This window comes from Carcharhinus amblyrhynchos, chromosome 11 (assembly GCF_965287045.1).
Source record: "Carcharhinus amblyrhynchos chromosome 11, sCarAmb.v2.hapA, whole genome shotgun sequence".
NCBI lineage: Eukaryota > Metazoa > Chordata > Chondrichthyes > Carcharhiniformes > Carcharhinidae > Carcharhinus > Carcharhinus amblyrhynchos.
Window position 1 is genome coordinate 22,320,667 of NC_137334.1, and position 16,530 is coordinate 22,337,196.

The 16,530-nt window shown below is 48.6% G+C and overlaps 1 protein-coding gene across 1 annotated transcript in view; it reads left to right on the top strand.

Annotated features, from left to right (window-relative positions):
* Positions 1–1,156: 1,156 nt before the first annotated feature.
* The window catches only part of LOC145349977 (uncharacterized), a 168,589-nt gene continuing 153,215 nt past the window's right edge, over positions 1,157–16,530 (top strand). The window contains exons 1-2 of the mRNA XM_080198757.1: positions 1,157–1,566; positions 1,689–1,876. Coding sequence (XP_080054883.1) covers positions 1,508–1,566; positions 1,689–1,876 — 247 coding nt within the window. The 5' untranslated portion in view covers positions 1,157–1,507. The remainder of the gene's footprint in view (positions 1,567–1,688; positions 1,877–16,530) is intronic.

The following is a 16,530-nucleotide window of genomic DNA, read 5'->3' on the forward strand; positions in this document are numbered from 1 at the left end:
ATAGGGGGCAAGTGCGTGGTGGGGGGGAAATGGGGGGAAAGTGGGTGGTGGGGGGGAAATAGGGGGAAAGTGGGTGGTGGGGGGGAAAATGGGGGAAAGTGGGTGGTGGGGGGGAAATAGGGGGAAAGTGGGTGGTGGGGGGGGAATAGGGGGAAAGTGGGTGGTTGGGGGGAAAGTGGGTGGTGGGGGGGAATAGGGGGAAAGTGGGTGGTGGGGGGGAAAGTGGGGGGAAAGTGCGTGGTGGGGGGGAAATGGGGGGAAAGTGGGTGGTGGGGGGAAAAATGGGGGGAAGTGCGTGGTGGGGGGGAAATGGGGGGAAAGTGGGTGGTGGGGGGGAAATAGGGGGAAAGTGGGTGGTGGGGGGAAAAATGGGGGGAAAGTGGGTGGTGGGGGGGAAATAGGGGGAAAGTGGGTGGTGGGGGGGAAAATAGGGGGAAAGTGGGTGGTGGGGGGTAAAATAGGGGGGAAAATAGGGGGAAAGTGGGTGGTGGGGGGAAAATGGGGGAAAGTGGGTGGTGGGGGGGAAAAATGGGGGGAAAGTGGGTGGTGGGGGGGAAAATAGAGGGAAAGTGGGTGGTGGGGGGGAAAATAGGGGGAAAGTGGGTGGTTGGGGGGGAAACGGGGGAAAGTGGGTGGTGGGTGAAAATAGGGGGAAAGTGGGGGGAGGGAGAAAGTGGGGGGAGGGAGAAAGTGGGGGGAGGGAGAAAGTGGGGGGAGGGAGAAAGTGGGGGGAGGGGGAAAGGGTAAATGGGGTGGGTGGGGATAGAAATGTGGAAATAGAAATGTGGGGTGGGGTGGTGGGGGAAGTTGGGGGGGGGGAGCAGTGTCAGGCATTTTTCTGATCTTTCTTGCATGAAATTGATCTTTCTCTACACCCTAGCTGTGACTGTAACACTACATTCTGCACTCTCTCCCTTCCTTCTCAATGAATGGTATGCTTTGTCTGTATAGTGCACAGGAAACAATACTTTTCACTGTATACTAATTCATAGGACAATAATAAATCAAATCAACTCAAAATCTATCCTGGGACCTATGGGTGCCGGGGGAGGGGACAGACAGGCAGACTCCCCCAGTATCAAAAAAAAACCACCTTAAAATAGTCTCCTCCTTCTGCCCAACTCCCTTTCCGGGAGTCGGAGCCAATGATGAGAAGCCAGTTTTGAGAGTCAGCCCTGCCCCAGGGTGAGGGAGAGAGAGAGAGGAAAGTTGTCGGGAGCAGGGGGACAGAAGTGGTGTTGTTGGGGTGAGGGTACTGACCGGGACTGTCTGCTGGCGAGAGACTATCTGTGTGTACAGGAGCAGTTTCTGGGATCTCGCCGTTGCTGTGTCAGTTGGAGCACTGGGAATCTCTGAGTCTGTTTCAGTGGCTAATCTGCTGCTGATCCCAGTGAGAGAGTGTGGGGAGAAACTGCAAGCTGGCAGAGTGGGCTCTGTAAGGGGCTGATAGCCCACTCTGAGTGCTGGATTAACCGGTTACCCTGTGGATTATCTCTTTGCCGACAACATGCTGAGCGCTGGAGGGATTTACGCTGTTAAAAAGAGGAAGAAGCCAGTGCAGAAAAGGTGAGCATTTCATTAACTCACTCTCTCTGCAGCCTCTCCCTGTTTGCCAGCAGTTGTTTGTCTGCCTCTCACCCAGTCTCATTCCTCTTCCCTGCTCACTCTTCTCTAAATGTCTCCCTCAGCCCCAAAGCACCTCCCGCCGATGGAGTCAAGTCCAATCCGTCCAAAAGGCACCGGGACCGGCTGAACTGTGAACTGGACAAACTGACCAGCCTGCTGCCCTTCAGCGAGGATGTCCGCGCTCGCTTGGACAAACTCTCCGTGCTCAGGCTCAGTGTGGGTTACCTGAAAGCAAAAAGCTACTTCAATGGTAGGACATACTTTAATCTCACTCACTCTCAGAGAGAAACAGAGACAGAGGCACACACACACACACGCATACAGAGAGAGAGAGAGACACACACACGCATACAGAGACACAGAGAGAGAGACACACACACAGAGACAAGACACACACAGCGACACACGCACAGACAGAGAGAGAGAGAGACACGCACAGAGAGAGAGACACACAGAGACAGAGAGAGAGAGACACACACACACACATAGAGAGAGAGAGACACACGCACACAAACAGAGAGAGAGGCACACAGAGAGAGAGACACACAGGCACACACACAGATACACAGAGAGACACAGAGCGGCACAGGCACACACAGATACACAGAGAGAAGGACACAGACACAGGCACACGCAGATACAGAGAGAGAGAGACACACACAGGCACACAGACACACACAGGCACACACACACATACACAGAGAGAGGCACACAGATACACACAGGCACACACAGATACACAGAGACACAGAGCGATACAGGCACACACACAGATACACAGAGACACAGAGCGACACAGGCACACACACAGATACACGGAGAGACACAGAGCGACACAGGCACACACACAGATACACGGAGAGACACAGAGCGACACAGGCACACACACAGATACACAGAGCGACACAGGCACACATACACAGAGCGACGCAGACAGAGAGAAACAGACACAGAGAACGACACGGACACGCATAGAGAGAGAGACACACACAATCATGCACACAGACACACAGAGAGAGAGAGAGAGACACACACACAGTGAGACACTGACAGACATAGAGAGACACACAGAGAGAAACATAGAGAGAGACACACACACTCTCAAAAATCAACCCCCCCCCCCCAACCAACCACAGATCCCTGTGCTCTCGTAGCACGATTTCCGGTATTGGAGGCAGCTCACCATTGGCTGCTGGTGGAACTTAACAGCGTTTACTTGGTAAACCTGTCATGGTGTTGGGGGTGTCGCTTTCGACTGGACTGGAAGACCCTACCAGTGGGGAGGCTCAGGAAAACCCACCCACAGGCATAGTCCAATCCCTCCCCAATGCAGAGCAATACACACTCAGGAACACACACACACACACACACACACACACATTCACAGTAACACTCTCAGATACAGACACTCACAGGAACACACACACACACACTCACAGATGCCTAGCCACACACATAGACACTCTCAAAAACTCCCCCACACACTAACACACACTCATAGACACACAGTGACACACACACACTCACAGACACACGCAGCCACGCTCAAATCCCTCTCCAACACACACAGACATATGTACACAGATACTCGCATTCACAGAAAAACAGATCCACAAATACTGTAATAGAAAGTAGGATTGGAGAATGAGTCAACATACACCCATACCCGCTCTCAGACACGCCTGAGATAGATACTCACAGATAAACACAGGCACTGATACATAACACGCACGCATAGTCTGTAAGTCAGCACATACAGTAGTCCTGACACTGTAAATATGTATGTGTTTCATGCCGATTTGATGCATTGTGTTTGGGTGTCTTTCACAGACTCGAGAGTGGGTGCCTATGTTTGCCCTCAGTTGCACTTTACAGGGCAGAGGCTGAATGTAATTTCATTTTCAGCAGTTTCAGGATGTACAGTGTTTCAGGATTACAGAGCCTATGTTTCAGTGTGTGTATCTCACAGACGGGGTGGGGTGGGAGGGGTATCAAGCGATGAATATCATTGATTGGGTATCTCTGCAGGTTTACGTGTACTATGAACATGTGTATTTATTGTGTGTGTGTGTGCGCACTGTACATACCAGAATGGGGGAGCTTGGGTTATGTCTTTGAGCAGAGGGTGCAGCCTATTCAGGATCGCATAGCATAGATAGCAGAGATTAATGTGATGTTGCTTTAACCCCTTGAAGCTTTAGACTGTCTCCACCACCCCGCCAACCCCCTCACTTTATGCTACGTCTTGGTCTGTGTGTCATGTGGGTGTTCTGGTCGAACAGTTTGGTTAAACAAGTGTGTGTCCCTGGGGTCAGGAACTGCTTGGATTTATCATCTGGATTTGTTTTTGGATATTAACGTGCTGGTTAGGAATCAGAAGCAGGAGAAGGCCATTTGGCCCTTCGAGCCTGCTCCATCATTCATTTTGATAATGGCTGATCATTGAATTTAACATCCTGATCCACCTCCTCTCCCCCCCCCCCCCCCCACAATATCCCTTGATCTCTTTAGCCCCAACAGCTATATCTATTCTTGAAATCAGACAATGTTTTGGCCTCAACTACTTTCCATGATAGTGAATTTCCCACTCTCTCTGGGTGAAGAAATTTCTCCTCTCCTCAGTTCTAAAAGGTTTACATCTTATCCTCAACTATGACGCCTATTTCTGGACTCCCCCACTGTCAGGAGCATTCTTTCTGGATCTACCCTGATGGAATTTGGTAAGTTTCGATGAGACCCCCTCTCACTTTTCTAAACTCCAGGGAATACTTACCTCCTAACTCTCCTGATGTGACAGACCTGCCATCCCAGGAATCAGCCTGGTAAACCTTTGCTGTGCTCCCTCTATAGCAGGGATGTCCTTACTCAGATAAGGGCACCAAAACTGCACACACTACTCTGGTTGTGGCCTTACCAACACCCTATACGACCGGTTGAGGTACCTCGTGTTGCTTCACAAGTGTGGGGGGTTATATCCCATTGCCTTCCCACCCTACCTGTAGCAATGAGGGAGCACCGAGCTTAGTTATTTCTGATGACTCCATCCTGTCGGGATGGGGCTTGCGCTCATGATCTTTCCTGTTCTCGTTCTTTCATTCAGACTTGTAGCATACCCTGGACCCCCCAGTCTGTAACTTCCTGCTTCTATTATCCCTCGCCACTGCCACACACACAATAAAAACAAGTTTCTCTGTGTGTCATACACAGTTAATTCTAAGACAGTCACGTGCCCAGTAAGGAAATGTATGTGTTTTGAATTGTGTGCGTGTGTGTGGAGATCCTCGGTGCAATCTTAGTCCCTATTGTAAGCTCGCAAGGCAGAGGAGGATATTACTGATTGATGTTAAGGAGATGTGATTGGTATTAACTGCGATTTGGGTGCACGCGGTAACAGAGTGGAATTAGCTACTGGATTAGTAATCCTGAGGGTCACTCGTTAACCGTCTATTGATGTGGGAGAAATTAGTTCAAATCTCACCCAAGCCAACTGGGGAATTCAAATCCAGTTTGTTAAATTAGTTGCAGTGACCGTATCGATAAAGCGATCAGATTGGCGTTTTAGTGAAGCAGATTCCCTTATTCGGGAAGGAAATCTGCCATGCTTACCTGGTGTGGCCTACTTGTGACTCCAGACACACAGCAGTGTGGTTGACTCTCAACTGCCCTGTTTGAGTTGGGCAAGCGAGATGTTTCAGATTTTGAATGAAGCGAGGTCCCCACCTATGTCTGAAATCAATGCACATAGAACATTACAGCGCAGTACAGGCCCTTCGGCCCTCGATGTTGCGCCGACCAGTGGAACCAATCTAATGACTAAACTATTCCAGTGTTATCCATATGCCTATCCCCTGAACATTTGAACGCCCTTAAAGTTGGCAAGTCCACAACTGCTGCGGACAGGGTATTCCACGCTCTTACTACCCTCTGAGTAAAGAACTCACGCATTTACCCTGCTAAAGCGCCTGACACTAAGGGCCAATTTATCATGGCCAATCCACCTAACCCACGCATCGTTGGACTCTGAATCTCCAACAAACTTTAACTCTTTATCTGCTGGCTCAGATCTGAGTTCCACCAACTCCGCTGTTTATATTTCCACAGCCTGAAAGCGGTTCTAATCTGTTGTACTTCCTGGGACTGTGGAGAACTGTAAAACCGTTCAATTGCTGCAAATCATATCATTAGAATCCAGACAGTGCAGAAGGAGGCCATTTGGCCCACTGGGTCTGCACCAACAAAAATCCCACCCAGGCCCTATCCCCGTAACGCCACAGATTTACAGTCCTAATCCCCTGACGCCAAGGGTCAATTTAGCACGGCCAATCCACCTAACCTGCACGTCTTTGGCGTATGGGAGGAAACCGGAGCACCCAGAGGAAACCCACACAGACACAAGGAGAATGTGCTGACTCCACACAGACAGTGACTCCAGCTGGGATTTGAACCTCTGGGTCCCTGGCACTGTGAGGCAGCAGTGCTAACCACTGTGCCACTCCATATGTTTGTACAACATTTTTAAAGTTCTTTTAAAGTTTATTTATTGTCATAAGTAGGCTTACATTTACACCACAATGAAGTTATTGTGAAATTCCCCTAGTTGCCAGTTTGGGGAAAATTTAGCATGGCCAATTCACCTAATTTGAACTGTGGGAGGGAACTGGAGGAAACCCACGCAGACACAGGGAGAATGTGCAGACTCCACACTGACAGTGACCCAAGCCGGGAATCGAACCCATGTCCCTGGCGCTGAGAGGCAGCGGCGCTAATCACTACGCCACCCCGTGTGTCTGTTTAATGAGTGTGTTTGTTTTGGTGGTGGGGTGGGGGTCCAGACCCCTGATTTTTCTTTCCATGTGGACCCCACCAGTAAGGGTCAAGCAGGTTGAGAGATCCGAGTCGTCATCGCACTTGGACAGCGGGAGTGATGGGCAGATTCTGCTCCAACGGACAGGGTGGGTTTCATCTGCATCGCCCTCCCTTACAACCATCTCCTTTTCAAACAATGAACCACTAATTAGAGAGTTACGCCCTGTTTCCTTGCCCCTTCTAACTAATCCGTCTGGATGGAGTGTGTGATTTGAGATCATTTTGGAGTTCAGGAAATCATGTGACGAAGGAGATGTCCTTTCGCTGAATATTGCAGAGACTTGAGCTCCCAGCCTCAATGCCAGCGTGATTGATGTTGGTGTCTGTCGGTTGTGAGGCTGGGTGATAACTCCGTGCAGAGGCTGAGAAAACCTTCCACCTTGTTTGAACGTAACAGTTCCCGAGGTTTGAAACATGCCTTTGCCGTGAGAAGGAAGTGTCAGGACGTTTTTCTCTGCCGAGACTGGAAACTCCTCCAAGACGGTCACCCCTCTGGAAAACAAAAGTTCAGTCCGAGCAGCCTTGCTCAGCCTTCACCTGTGATCCCCTACGCTGCTGTGTGACCCAGGTATGATGTAGAGATGCCAGCGTTGGACTGGGGTAAAACACAAAGAAATCCTGCAACACCAGTTTAAAGTCCAAACAGGTTTATTTGTAGCAAAAGCCACAAGCCTGCCCCTTCGTCAGGTGGCTGGGAGTTCTGATCGTAAAAACGCCCAGCATATCGTGGAGGCCACCCTGACTGTACTGTGTGTGTGTGTGTGTGTGTGTCTCTCTCTCTCTCTCTCTCTCTCTCTCACCGTTTGTGATGGTGATTAGGGGAGACCGGGCAAGAGAGTGAATGTGAGAGGCATCCCGTGCGCAGAACAGACTGGAAAATTACACGCAAGTCCAACAGGAAAAGCAGAAATCGGTCACTCAGACACACGGGGAACCCTGTTGCTTTTGCCATGACAACAGCGTGGCCAATCAGCAACCTTCTTCGCATGTATCATTAATTGTGACTGTTTGAAATTTGGTATTCTGGTATTTTTGTCCTGATGAGTGTGAGCTGAAAAACTTTGACAGCATGCCTTGAGTACCAATCAAGGAAACTGCTTAAGACATTCTGCAATGGTCCTATTTACATAGAAACATAGAAAATAGGAGCAGGCAGAGGCCATTTGGCCCTTCAAGCCTACTCCTGCGATCATCACCATCATGGTTTATTGTCCAACTCAATAGCCTAATCCTGCCTTCTCCCCATAACCTTTGATCCCATTCACCCCAAGTGCTATATCCAGCTGCCTCTTGAATACATTCAATGTTTTGGCATCAACTACTTCCTGTGGCAATGAATTCCACAGGCTCACCACTCTTTGTCTCCTCATCTCCATCCAAAATGGTCTACCCTGAATCCCCTGACTGTGATCCCTGGTTCTGGACTCCCCCACCATCAGGAACATCCTTTCTACGTCTACCCTGTCTAGTCCTGTTAGGATTTTGGCATGCCTTATGAGGATAGGTTGAGGGAGCTCGGTCTTTTCTCCCTGGAGAGACAAAGGATGAGAGGGGACCTGATAGAGGTTTATAAGATGTTGAGGGGTATAGATAGGGTGGATTCTCAGAGGCTATTTCCCAGGGCTGAAATGGTCGCTACGAGAGGACACAGGTTTAAGGTGCTGGGGAGCAGGTACAGAGGAGATGTCAGGGTAAGTTTTTCACTCAGAGGGTGGTGAGTGAGTGGAATCGGCTGCCGTCGGTGGTGATGGAGGCGAACTCGCTGGGGTCTTTTAAGAGACCTCTGGATGAGTACATGGGATTTAATGGGATTGAGGGTTATAGATAGGCCTGGTAGGTAGGGATATGATCGGTGCAACTTGTGGGCTGAAGGGCCTGTTTGTGCTGTTATGTTCTAATTTTATAAGCCTCTATGAGATCCCCCCCTTCATTTGTCTGAACTCCAGTGAAAACAATCCTAACCTAGTCAATCTCTCCTCGTAGATCAGTCCCACCATCCCCGGAATCAGTCTGGTTAATGCAGTAGCGTCCGGTTCAAGTTTGTTTATTGTGTCACAAGTCGGCTCGCATTGACACTGCAATGAAGTTACTGTGAAAATCCCCTAGTGGCCACACTCCGGCGGCTGTTCAGGCACACTGAGGAAGAATTTAGCCTGGCCAATGCATCTAAAACATCTAAAATTTGTAGTGCGGGAGGAAACCGTAGCGCTCGGAGGAAACTCACGCAGACATGGGGAGAATGTGCAGACTCCACACAGACGGTGACCCAAGGCATGGTGTCATCATCGAACCCAGGTTTTTGGTGCTGTGAGGCAGCAGTGCTGTGTGGTCGTAGCAGTTGTTTGAAAAGTTTGTTTTATTAGCGTTGCCAGTAGGCTGACAACACCGCAGTGGAGTTAGTGTGAAAATCCCCGCGATGAGTTGGAGAGATCGAACGCGTTTCCCTGGTTGAAAACAGTACTGGGCTCGACTGTGGTGTCGCCCATTCTAGAACATTCTCCCGTTGCTCGCTGTAAAGGTGTGTATGAGAGATTTGCCACGAGTGAGGGAACAAAGGACTGCTTTGTGTTGTGTTACTGTACTCCAAGATGAATCAGCAACACAGGAGGAGAGGGAGAATGACGGGAATGATATAGACAATTAAGTAGGCCATTGCTTTCCCATGAATGTCTGAAGCAGCTTTCTTGAATGCTGCTGAAGGCATGTTGTCGGAAGTTTTTCATCCTGCACTCATCAGCACAAAATACCAGAATACAAATTTCAAACAGCCACAGTTTATACTACATAAGAAAAGGGTTGCTGATTGGCCGTGGTGTTGTCATGGCAGTTTTTAGGTGGTTAGAAGTGTGACAACACCTGGTTTAAGTCCAACTGATTTATTTGATAGTAAGCTCGCAAGCTTTCGGGGTTTGTCCCTTCGTCAGGTGAATGGAGAGTTCTGGCCTCGGACAGAACATATAACAGCTCGACGAAGGGACACACCCTGAAAGTTTGTGCGTTTACTATCAAATAAATCGGTTGGATAAACCTGGTGTTGTCAGACTTCTTACTGTGTTTATCCCAGTCCAACGGTGGCATCTCCACATCAGTTTTTGGTGTCCATATCACCGGCAACCTGTCCTGGCCCCCCCCATGCCGACACCATAGTCAAGAAAGCCCACCAACACCTCTACTTTCTCAGTAGACGAAGGAAATTTGGCATGTCAGCTACGACTCTCACCAACTTTTACAGATGCACCATAGAAAGCATTCTTTCTGGTTGTATCACAGTTTGGTATGGCTCCTGCTGTTCCCAAGACCACAAGGAACTATAAAAGGTCATGAATGTAGCCCAATCCATCATGCAAACCAGCCTCCCATCCATTGACTGTGTCTACACTTCCCGTTGCCTCGGCAAAGCAGCCAGCATAATTATGGACCCCATGCACTCTGGACATTCTCTCTTCCACCAGGAAAAAGGTACAAAAGTCTGAGGTCATGTACCAACCGACTCAAGAACAGCTTTTTCCCTGCTGCTGTCAGACTTTTGAATGGACCTACCTTGTATTAAGTTGATCTTTCTTTACACCTTAGCGACGACTGTAACACTACATTCCTCTTGTTTCCTTCTCTATGAATGGTATGCTTTGTCCGTATAGTGCGCAAGAAACAATACTTTGCACTGCATGCTGATTACATGTGGCAATAATAAATCAAATCTAAAAAACAACAGGTTTCCCACACTTCTGGGTGATCAGTTTCTGCTTTTCCTGTTGGATCTTTGACACTTGAACATTTTATTTTCGTCCACTTCTGCTTTGGGTGGGGGACGACGGCCCCCAAAAAGTTAAAAAAACCTCAGTTCTTCTCACCTCGGAAGCCTGCGGTTATTCACGCTAAGCCTGCTTGAAGGACCTTGACAGTAACCTGATACCTGGGGGGGGGCGGGGGGTGTGTGTGTGTGGGTGTGTGTGTGGCCTCTCACTGGTGGTGCCAGCACTAGCAGAAACTGGATGGTTTTGAGTGGTCGTGTGGCCAAGACTGCATCTCCATCTTGTTCGCCCATGCACTGAGCAGTCACCAGCATGGGGATGTAGGTCAGAGGCTGGATTCTGCAGGGGAACAGGAGTGAGGCAGCCTCAATTTCAGTAGGCGATCTCTGCAAGCTAGTTGGTGTTTACGATAACTGTGGGTTTAAATTCCTGTTTCCCCTCACCTTTGCTGGATGCAGTCTTGCTGCTGTCTGGCATGCAAGGTGTGTCATCTCAAGGATGTGTAGGGTTCGTGGTGTCATTGTCAAGCACTGGGAAGGACTTCCTTCCACAATGGAAAAGGGGGAATGTGACACATTGAGAGCTTGTTTATTGCACCAACCTGCTACAGATTCGGAAATGGTTCACGTTCATCTAGTACTTTGACCAGAGAGTCTGAGACAGGGCCAGTCCCAGTTTGGTGAAATCAATTGCAAGTTCTCATAGAAACCCTACAGTGCAGAAGGAGGCCATTTGGCCCATCAAGTCTGCACCGACTACAATCCCACCCAGGCCTTACCCTCACATCCACCTGCTAATCCCTCTAACCTACGCATCTCAGGACACTAAAGGGCAATTTTAGCATAGCCAATCAACCTAACCTACACATCTTTGGAATGCGGGAAGAAATCGCAGCACCCGGAGGAAACCCACGCAGACACGAGGAGGATGTGCAAACTCCACACAGACAGTGACCCAAGCCGGGAATCGAACCCGGGACCCTGGAGCTGTGAAGCAGCAGTGCTAACCACTGTGCTACCATGCCGCCCACGTTCTCTGAGGGATCCTGTGTAGCCCTGTTTGCTTCAGTCTACACAAAGACTGAATTTTAAGATATTTCTGTCGATGTACCGTTGCATTTAGATGCTAAGCTGTAAGGATTAACTAACTCTGTTAAGCTGGACAATTATTAGCTAGCTTGACTATATGTAGAAACAGAAGGCATGATGGGTTAGCTAAAAATTGACTGCATTCCTAAAGGGTACACAATGCAGACAAACAACAGTTTTCCCATAACAGCAGCTACAAGGGGTGGTTTTCTAGATGGAGGGAGCCTGGGGAAAACGTTTCCAATAAGGATTGAGATATAGTTTGGATTTTAGAGAGGTTCAGTACAGTTTAAGGCCCTGGCTGTGAAGCCAGTCTCCAAGTTTGCTATTATTTGGTTTTGTCATTTTTTTAAATGTTTGTTTCAGTAAAAAGAAACCCATTTTAAACCTCGTACCAGTGCTGTTCCCTCGGTCTCTTCAAATGAATGGATAGACCCAACACTCTGTTTGCAAGGGCGCAGGGTACTGCGAGAGATGTGCTTTATTGATAGGGTTGACATTCATTGGATTAAGGGTGCCTAGAGGCTTGGGAGTCCATTCAGGCCTTTATAAGCCCGTTGTCAGACCCCACTTGGAATACTGTGCGCAGTTCTGGTCGCCTCACTACAGGAAGGATGTGGAAGCTACTGAGAGGGTGCAGAGGAGATTTACCAGGATGTTGCCTGGATTGGGTGGCATGCCTTATGAGGATAGGTTGAGGGAGCTAGGTCTCTTCTCCTTGGAGAGACGAAGGTTGAGAGATGTCTGTGTTTCCTCCGGCTGCTCTGCTTTCCTTCCACAGTCCAAAGATGTGCGGGTTAGGTACATTGGCTATGCTAAATTGCCCCTTGGTGTCAGGAGGACTAGCTAGGGTAAATGCATGGGGATATGGGGATAGGGCCTGGGTGGGATTGTGGACTCAGTGGGCTGAATGGCCTCCTTCTGCACTGTAGGATTCTAGGGATCCGATAATTCCATAAGCACAGCTGATAACTTTCTCAACTCCATTCTCCTGCCTTTTTCCCATAACCTTTCCTGTTCCTAAGTTCCATTTTGTGCGGCTTTCTCCCAGCACCCATTCCAGAGACTTGAAACGGTGACTCTGGGCTGAGGATTCAGTCCAGCCCTACGGGAGTGCTACACTGTCAGAGGTGCTATTTTGCAGGTGAGGATCTGTCCACCCTCCAGCAGAAACACAATCTCACAGCTACTACTTGGACAAGAGCAGAGGTGAAAGTTCTCCCTGGTCCTTTGGGTCAATGCTTATTCCTTGTCCACCATCACCAAAGCAGATGATCTGGTCCTTGTCATGTGTATGTGTGGGTGGGATCTTGCTGTGTGCAAAATGGCTGCCACATTTCCTCAGTTACAGCAGCAACTACGCTTTGGAAAAGTACTTTGAGAAGTCCCCGAGGTTGTGAAAAGATGCTATAGAAATGCAAATGTACTTACGTGCAGCAACGATGTAAGGTAGAAAATGCCAAGGCCATGGTATGGGCGCAAGTGTGCCCAAGCCAGGACTACTTTAGCATAAAATGAGTGTTTCACATCACTACGTCAGTCGCTGGGACTAACTTTCCAAACTGATTCCTGCAATTTGCCCTCTGTAACTAAATTCAATATTTTTAATTTTGTGTTTTGAAATCTTTGCTATATATTTAAAAGGATTGCAGGTTGCTTTAATGTCATAATTTGATGGTGATGTCTTTAGGATGTTGCCGCAGGCTGCTGTTTTGCTTTCAGTCTGTACTCTGTGCAGTGTAGAGAAAAGTAAAGTTTATTTATTAGTCACAAGTGAGGCTTACGTTAACACTGCAATGAAGTTAGTGAAATTCCTTTAATCGCCACAGTCCGACACCTGTTTGGGTCACTGCACCTAACCAGCATGTCTTTCAGAATGTGGGAGGAAATTGGAGCACCCGGAGGGAACCCATACAGACATGGGGAGAATGTGCAGAGTCCACACAGTAACTCAAGCTGGGAATTGAACCCGGGTCCCTGACACTGTGAAGCAGCAATGCTAACCACTCTGCTACTGTGCCGCCCAAAAAAACCTCTTTAATAAAATCTGTTGCGTGAATCTATGCGTGCAAACCACATTTTTGTTCAAAACTCACAAGCCCTAACATAGTTTGGATGTTATAGAAAAGAGTGGATGTTAGATTTGATTTTAGATTGCCGTAAGCTCTATTTGAAGGTGGGTTAGTGACAGCAAAGTTTCCCCTTTGAGGAACTCCACAGGGTCATTGAGCAGAGTACAATGTAAGGGTACGCCATGTCCATGTTTCGAAGCAGTGTTGATACTCGGGTGGTTCTGAGCTAATTAGTTATGGGTAGTGTTAACTGAACCTGCTGTCAGCTATGACGGCAAGGAGTTGGCCACATGAGATAGACTATCCTACCTCTCAATGTTCCCGAGACCAGCATCAGAAAGGGGGCGAGAGATGGAGTCAGATCTCAAAAGCCTAGAGATAAAGTTCAAAGGTTATCACTATAGTTGCCAGTTCTCCTTGGGCACCACTAGTGACCCATCCAGCATTGGAGAGGCATCACGTTCAAAGAGATGTCGTCACAGTGGTGTTTCCAGCAGGGACACTGCCTAAGATCTGCCTACACATTATACCCACTAATCCATATGCCTACACATTATACCCACTAATCCCTCTAACCTCTGCTACTCTGGACACTAAGGGGCAATTTCTTAGCATGACCAGTCAACCTAACCCGCACATCTTTGAAGTGTGGGAGGAAACCGGAGTACCCAGGGGAAACCCACGCAGACACGAGGAGAATGTGCAAACTTCACACAGACAGTGACCCCGAGCCGGGAATCGAACCCGGGACCCTGGAGCTGTGAAGCAGCAGTGCTAACCACTGTGCTACCGTGCCGCCCTATCAGCCGTGTTCTTGCTGAACTGAGTTGGTGCCTGGTCCAGATTTTAAAAGTCTCGTCCTTGTCTGCAAATTCCGCCTCTGGCCTTTCCACTCCCTGTCTCCATGACTGCTCCCGGACCCACAGCCCTTGGTGGGTATCCGGGCTCCTCTCGTTCTGGCCTCTTGTGCACTCTCAATTAGCAGCGTTTGTTACGTTAATAACAATTCTTGCAACGGACAGGATTACCCAGTGGGGAGGACTGTCAGAGGATACAGCAGGATGTAAACGGGCTGGAGACCTGGGCCGAAAGATGGAATTTAACCTGGACAAATGTGAGGAGATGTGATTTGGAAGGCCGACTGCAGAAGGAAATCACAGAATCCTACACTGCAGAAGAGGGCCTTCGGCCCATCGAGTCTGCACTGACACGTGAATCTGATCTGTCCACCTAATTCCACTTGCCAGCACTTGGCCTATAGCCCTGAATGTTATGATGTGCCAAGTACTCATTTAGGTACTTTTTAAAGGATGTGAGGCATCCACCCTCCCAGGCAGCACATTCCAGATCCTCGCCACCCTCTGGGGAAAAGCGTTTTTCCTCAAATCCTCCCCTAAACCTCCCACCCCTTTTTAACTTGAGTCCCCCTCGTAACTGACCCTTCAACTTATCCACTCAGTCCACGCCCCTCATAATCTTGTCCACCTCGATCAGGTCACTGCTCGCCCCTGGTAGAGCCAAATTTTCCAAACGTTGCCTTGCAGAAAGCAATGGTACTTTTCTGCCTTTAGATGAAGGCTAGCAAACGATTGTCTCACTGATTGCTTTTGTTAGAGAGGTTACAATTGAGACTCGCATTGACTGTTTTTAACTAGCATTCACAAGCAACACACAACCATTTTCGTGTTCAATATGATAAAAGGTTAAAGTCTCAACCTTTTTTCTGGTATTCTAAATGAGAAAAACAACTACTGATCCCATGAGCAAAGAGTTCCAGTAATGCAGATGGAAGAACAAAAACAGTTAAAACACTCTTGCAGCATGCCCCTCCCCTCCCCGGGCTGGTGCTGGAGAGGAGGGGGGTCCCCGGGCTGATGCCGGAGAGGAGGGGGTTGGCTTATGCGGAGAGATTTAATAGATTGGGTCTGTACTCATTGGAGTTTAGAAGGCTGAGGGGGGATCTTATGGAGACGTATAAGATAATGAAAGGGATGGATAGGGTAGAAGTAGAGAGATTCTTCCCGCTTAGAAAGGAAACCAGAACTAGAGGGCACAGCCTCAAGATAAGGAGGGGGCAGTTTAGATCGGAGTTGAGGACGAACTTCTTCACTCAAAGGGTGGTGAATCTCTGGAATTCTCTGCCCATTGAAGTGGTGGAGGCTACCTCGCTAAATATATTTAAGTCACGGGTAGATGGGTTTTTGATAGACAAGGGAATTAAGGGTTTTGGGGAGAAAGCGGGAAAGTGGAACTGATCCATTTCAGATCAGCCATGATCTTATTGAATGGCTCGACGGGCTAGATTGCCTACTCCTGCTCCTATTTCTTATGTTCTTATGAGCCCTTAGAAATATGAGCATACAGAGGGATCTAGGCATACAGATCCACAGTTCCCTGAAGGTGGCAACTCTGGTGGACAAGAAGGTGTATGACATGCTGGCCTTCATCAGTTGGGGCATTGAGTATTGGAATTGGAAAATCACATTGCAGCTGTATAAGACTTTGGTTAGGCTGCATTTGGAGTATTGTGTACATTTCTGGTCATCACACTACCAGAAGGATGTTGATGCATTGGAAAGGGTGCAGGAGAGATTTACCAGGATGTTGCCTGGTTTGGAGGATATGGACTATGAGGAAAGGTTTGACAAACTTGGATTGTTTTCTCTGGGGCGTCAGAGGATGAGGGGGATCCTGATAGAGGGTTTACAAGATTATGACAGGCTTGGATAGAGTGGATAGTCAGAGTCTTTTTCCCAGGGTTGAAGGGTCAGTTACTCGGGGGCACAGATTGAGAGGGGGAGAGTTTGAAAGAGAGGGCAAGTTTCTCACACAGAGGGTGGTGAATGCCTGGAACGGGCTGCCGGATGAGGTGGTGGAAGCAGATTCTATAGCAACGTTCCAGAGGTATCTGGATAGATACATGAATAGAATCATAGAAATCATAGAACCCTACAGTGCAGAAGGAGGCCCTTCGGCCCATCGAGTCTGCACCGAACACAAAACCACCCAGGCCCTACCCCCATATCTCTACACATTATACCCACTAATCCCTCTAACCTACACATCCCTGGACACTAAGGGGCAATTTCTTAGCATGGCCAATCAACCTAACCCGCACATCTTTGG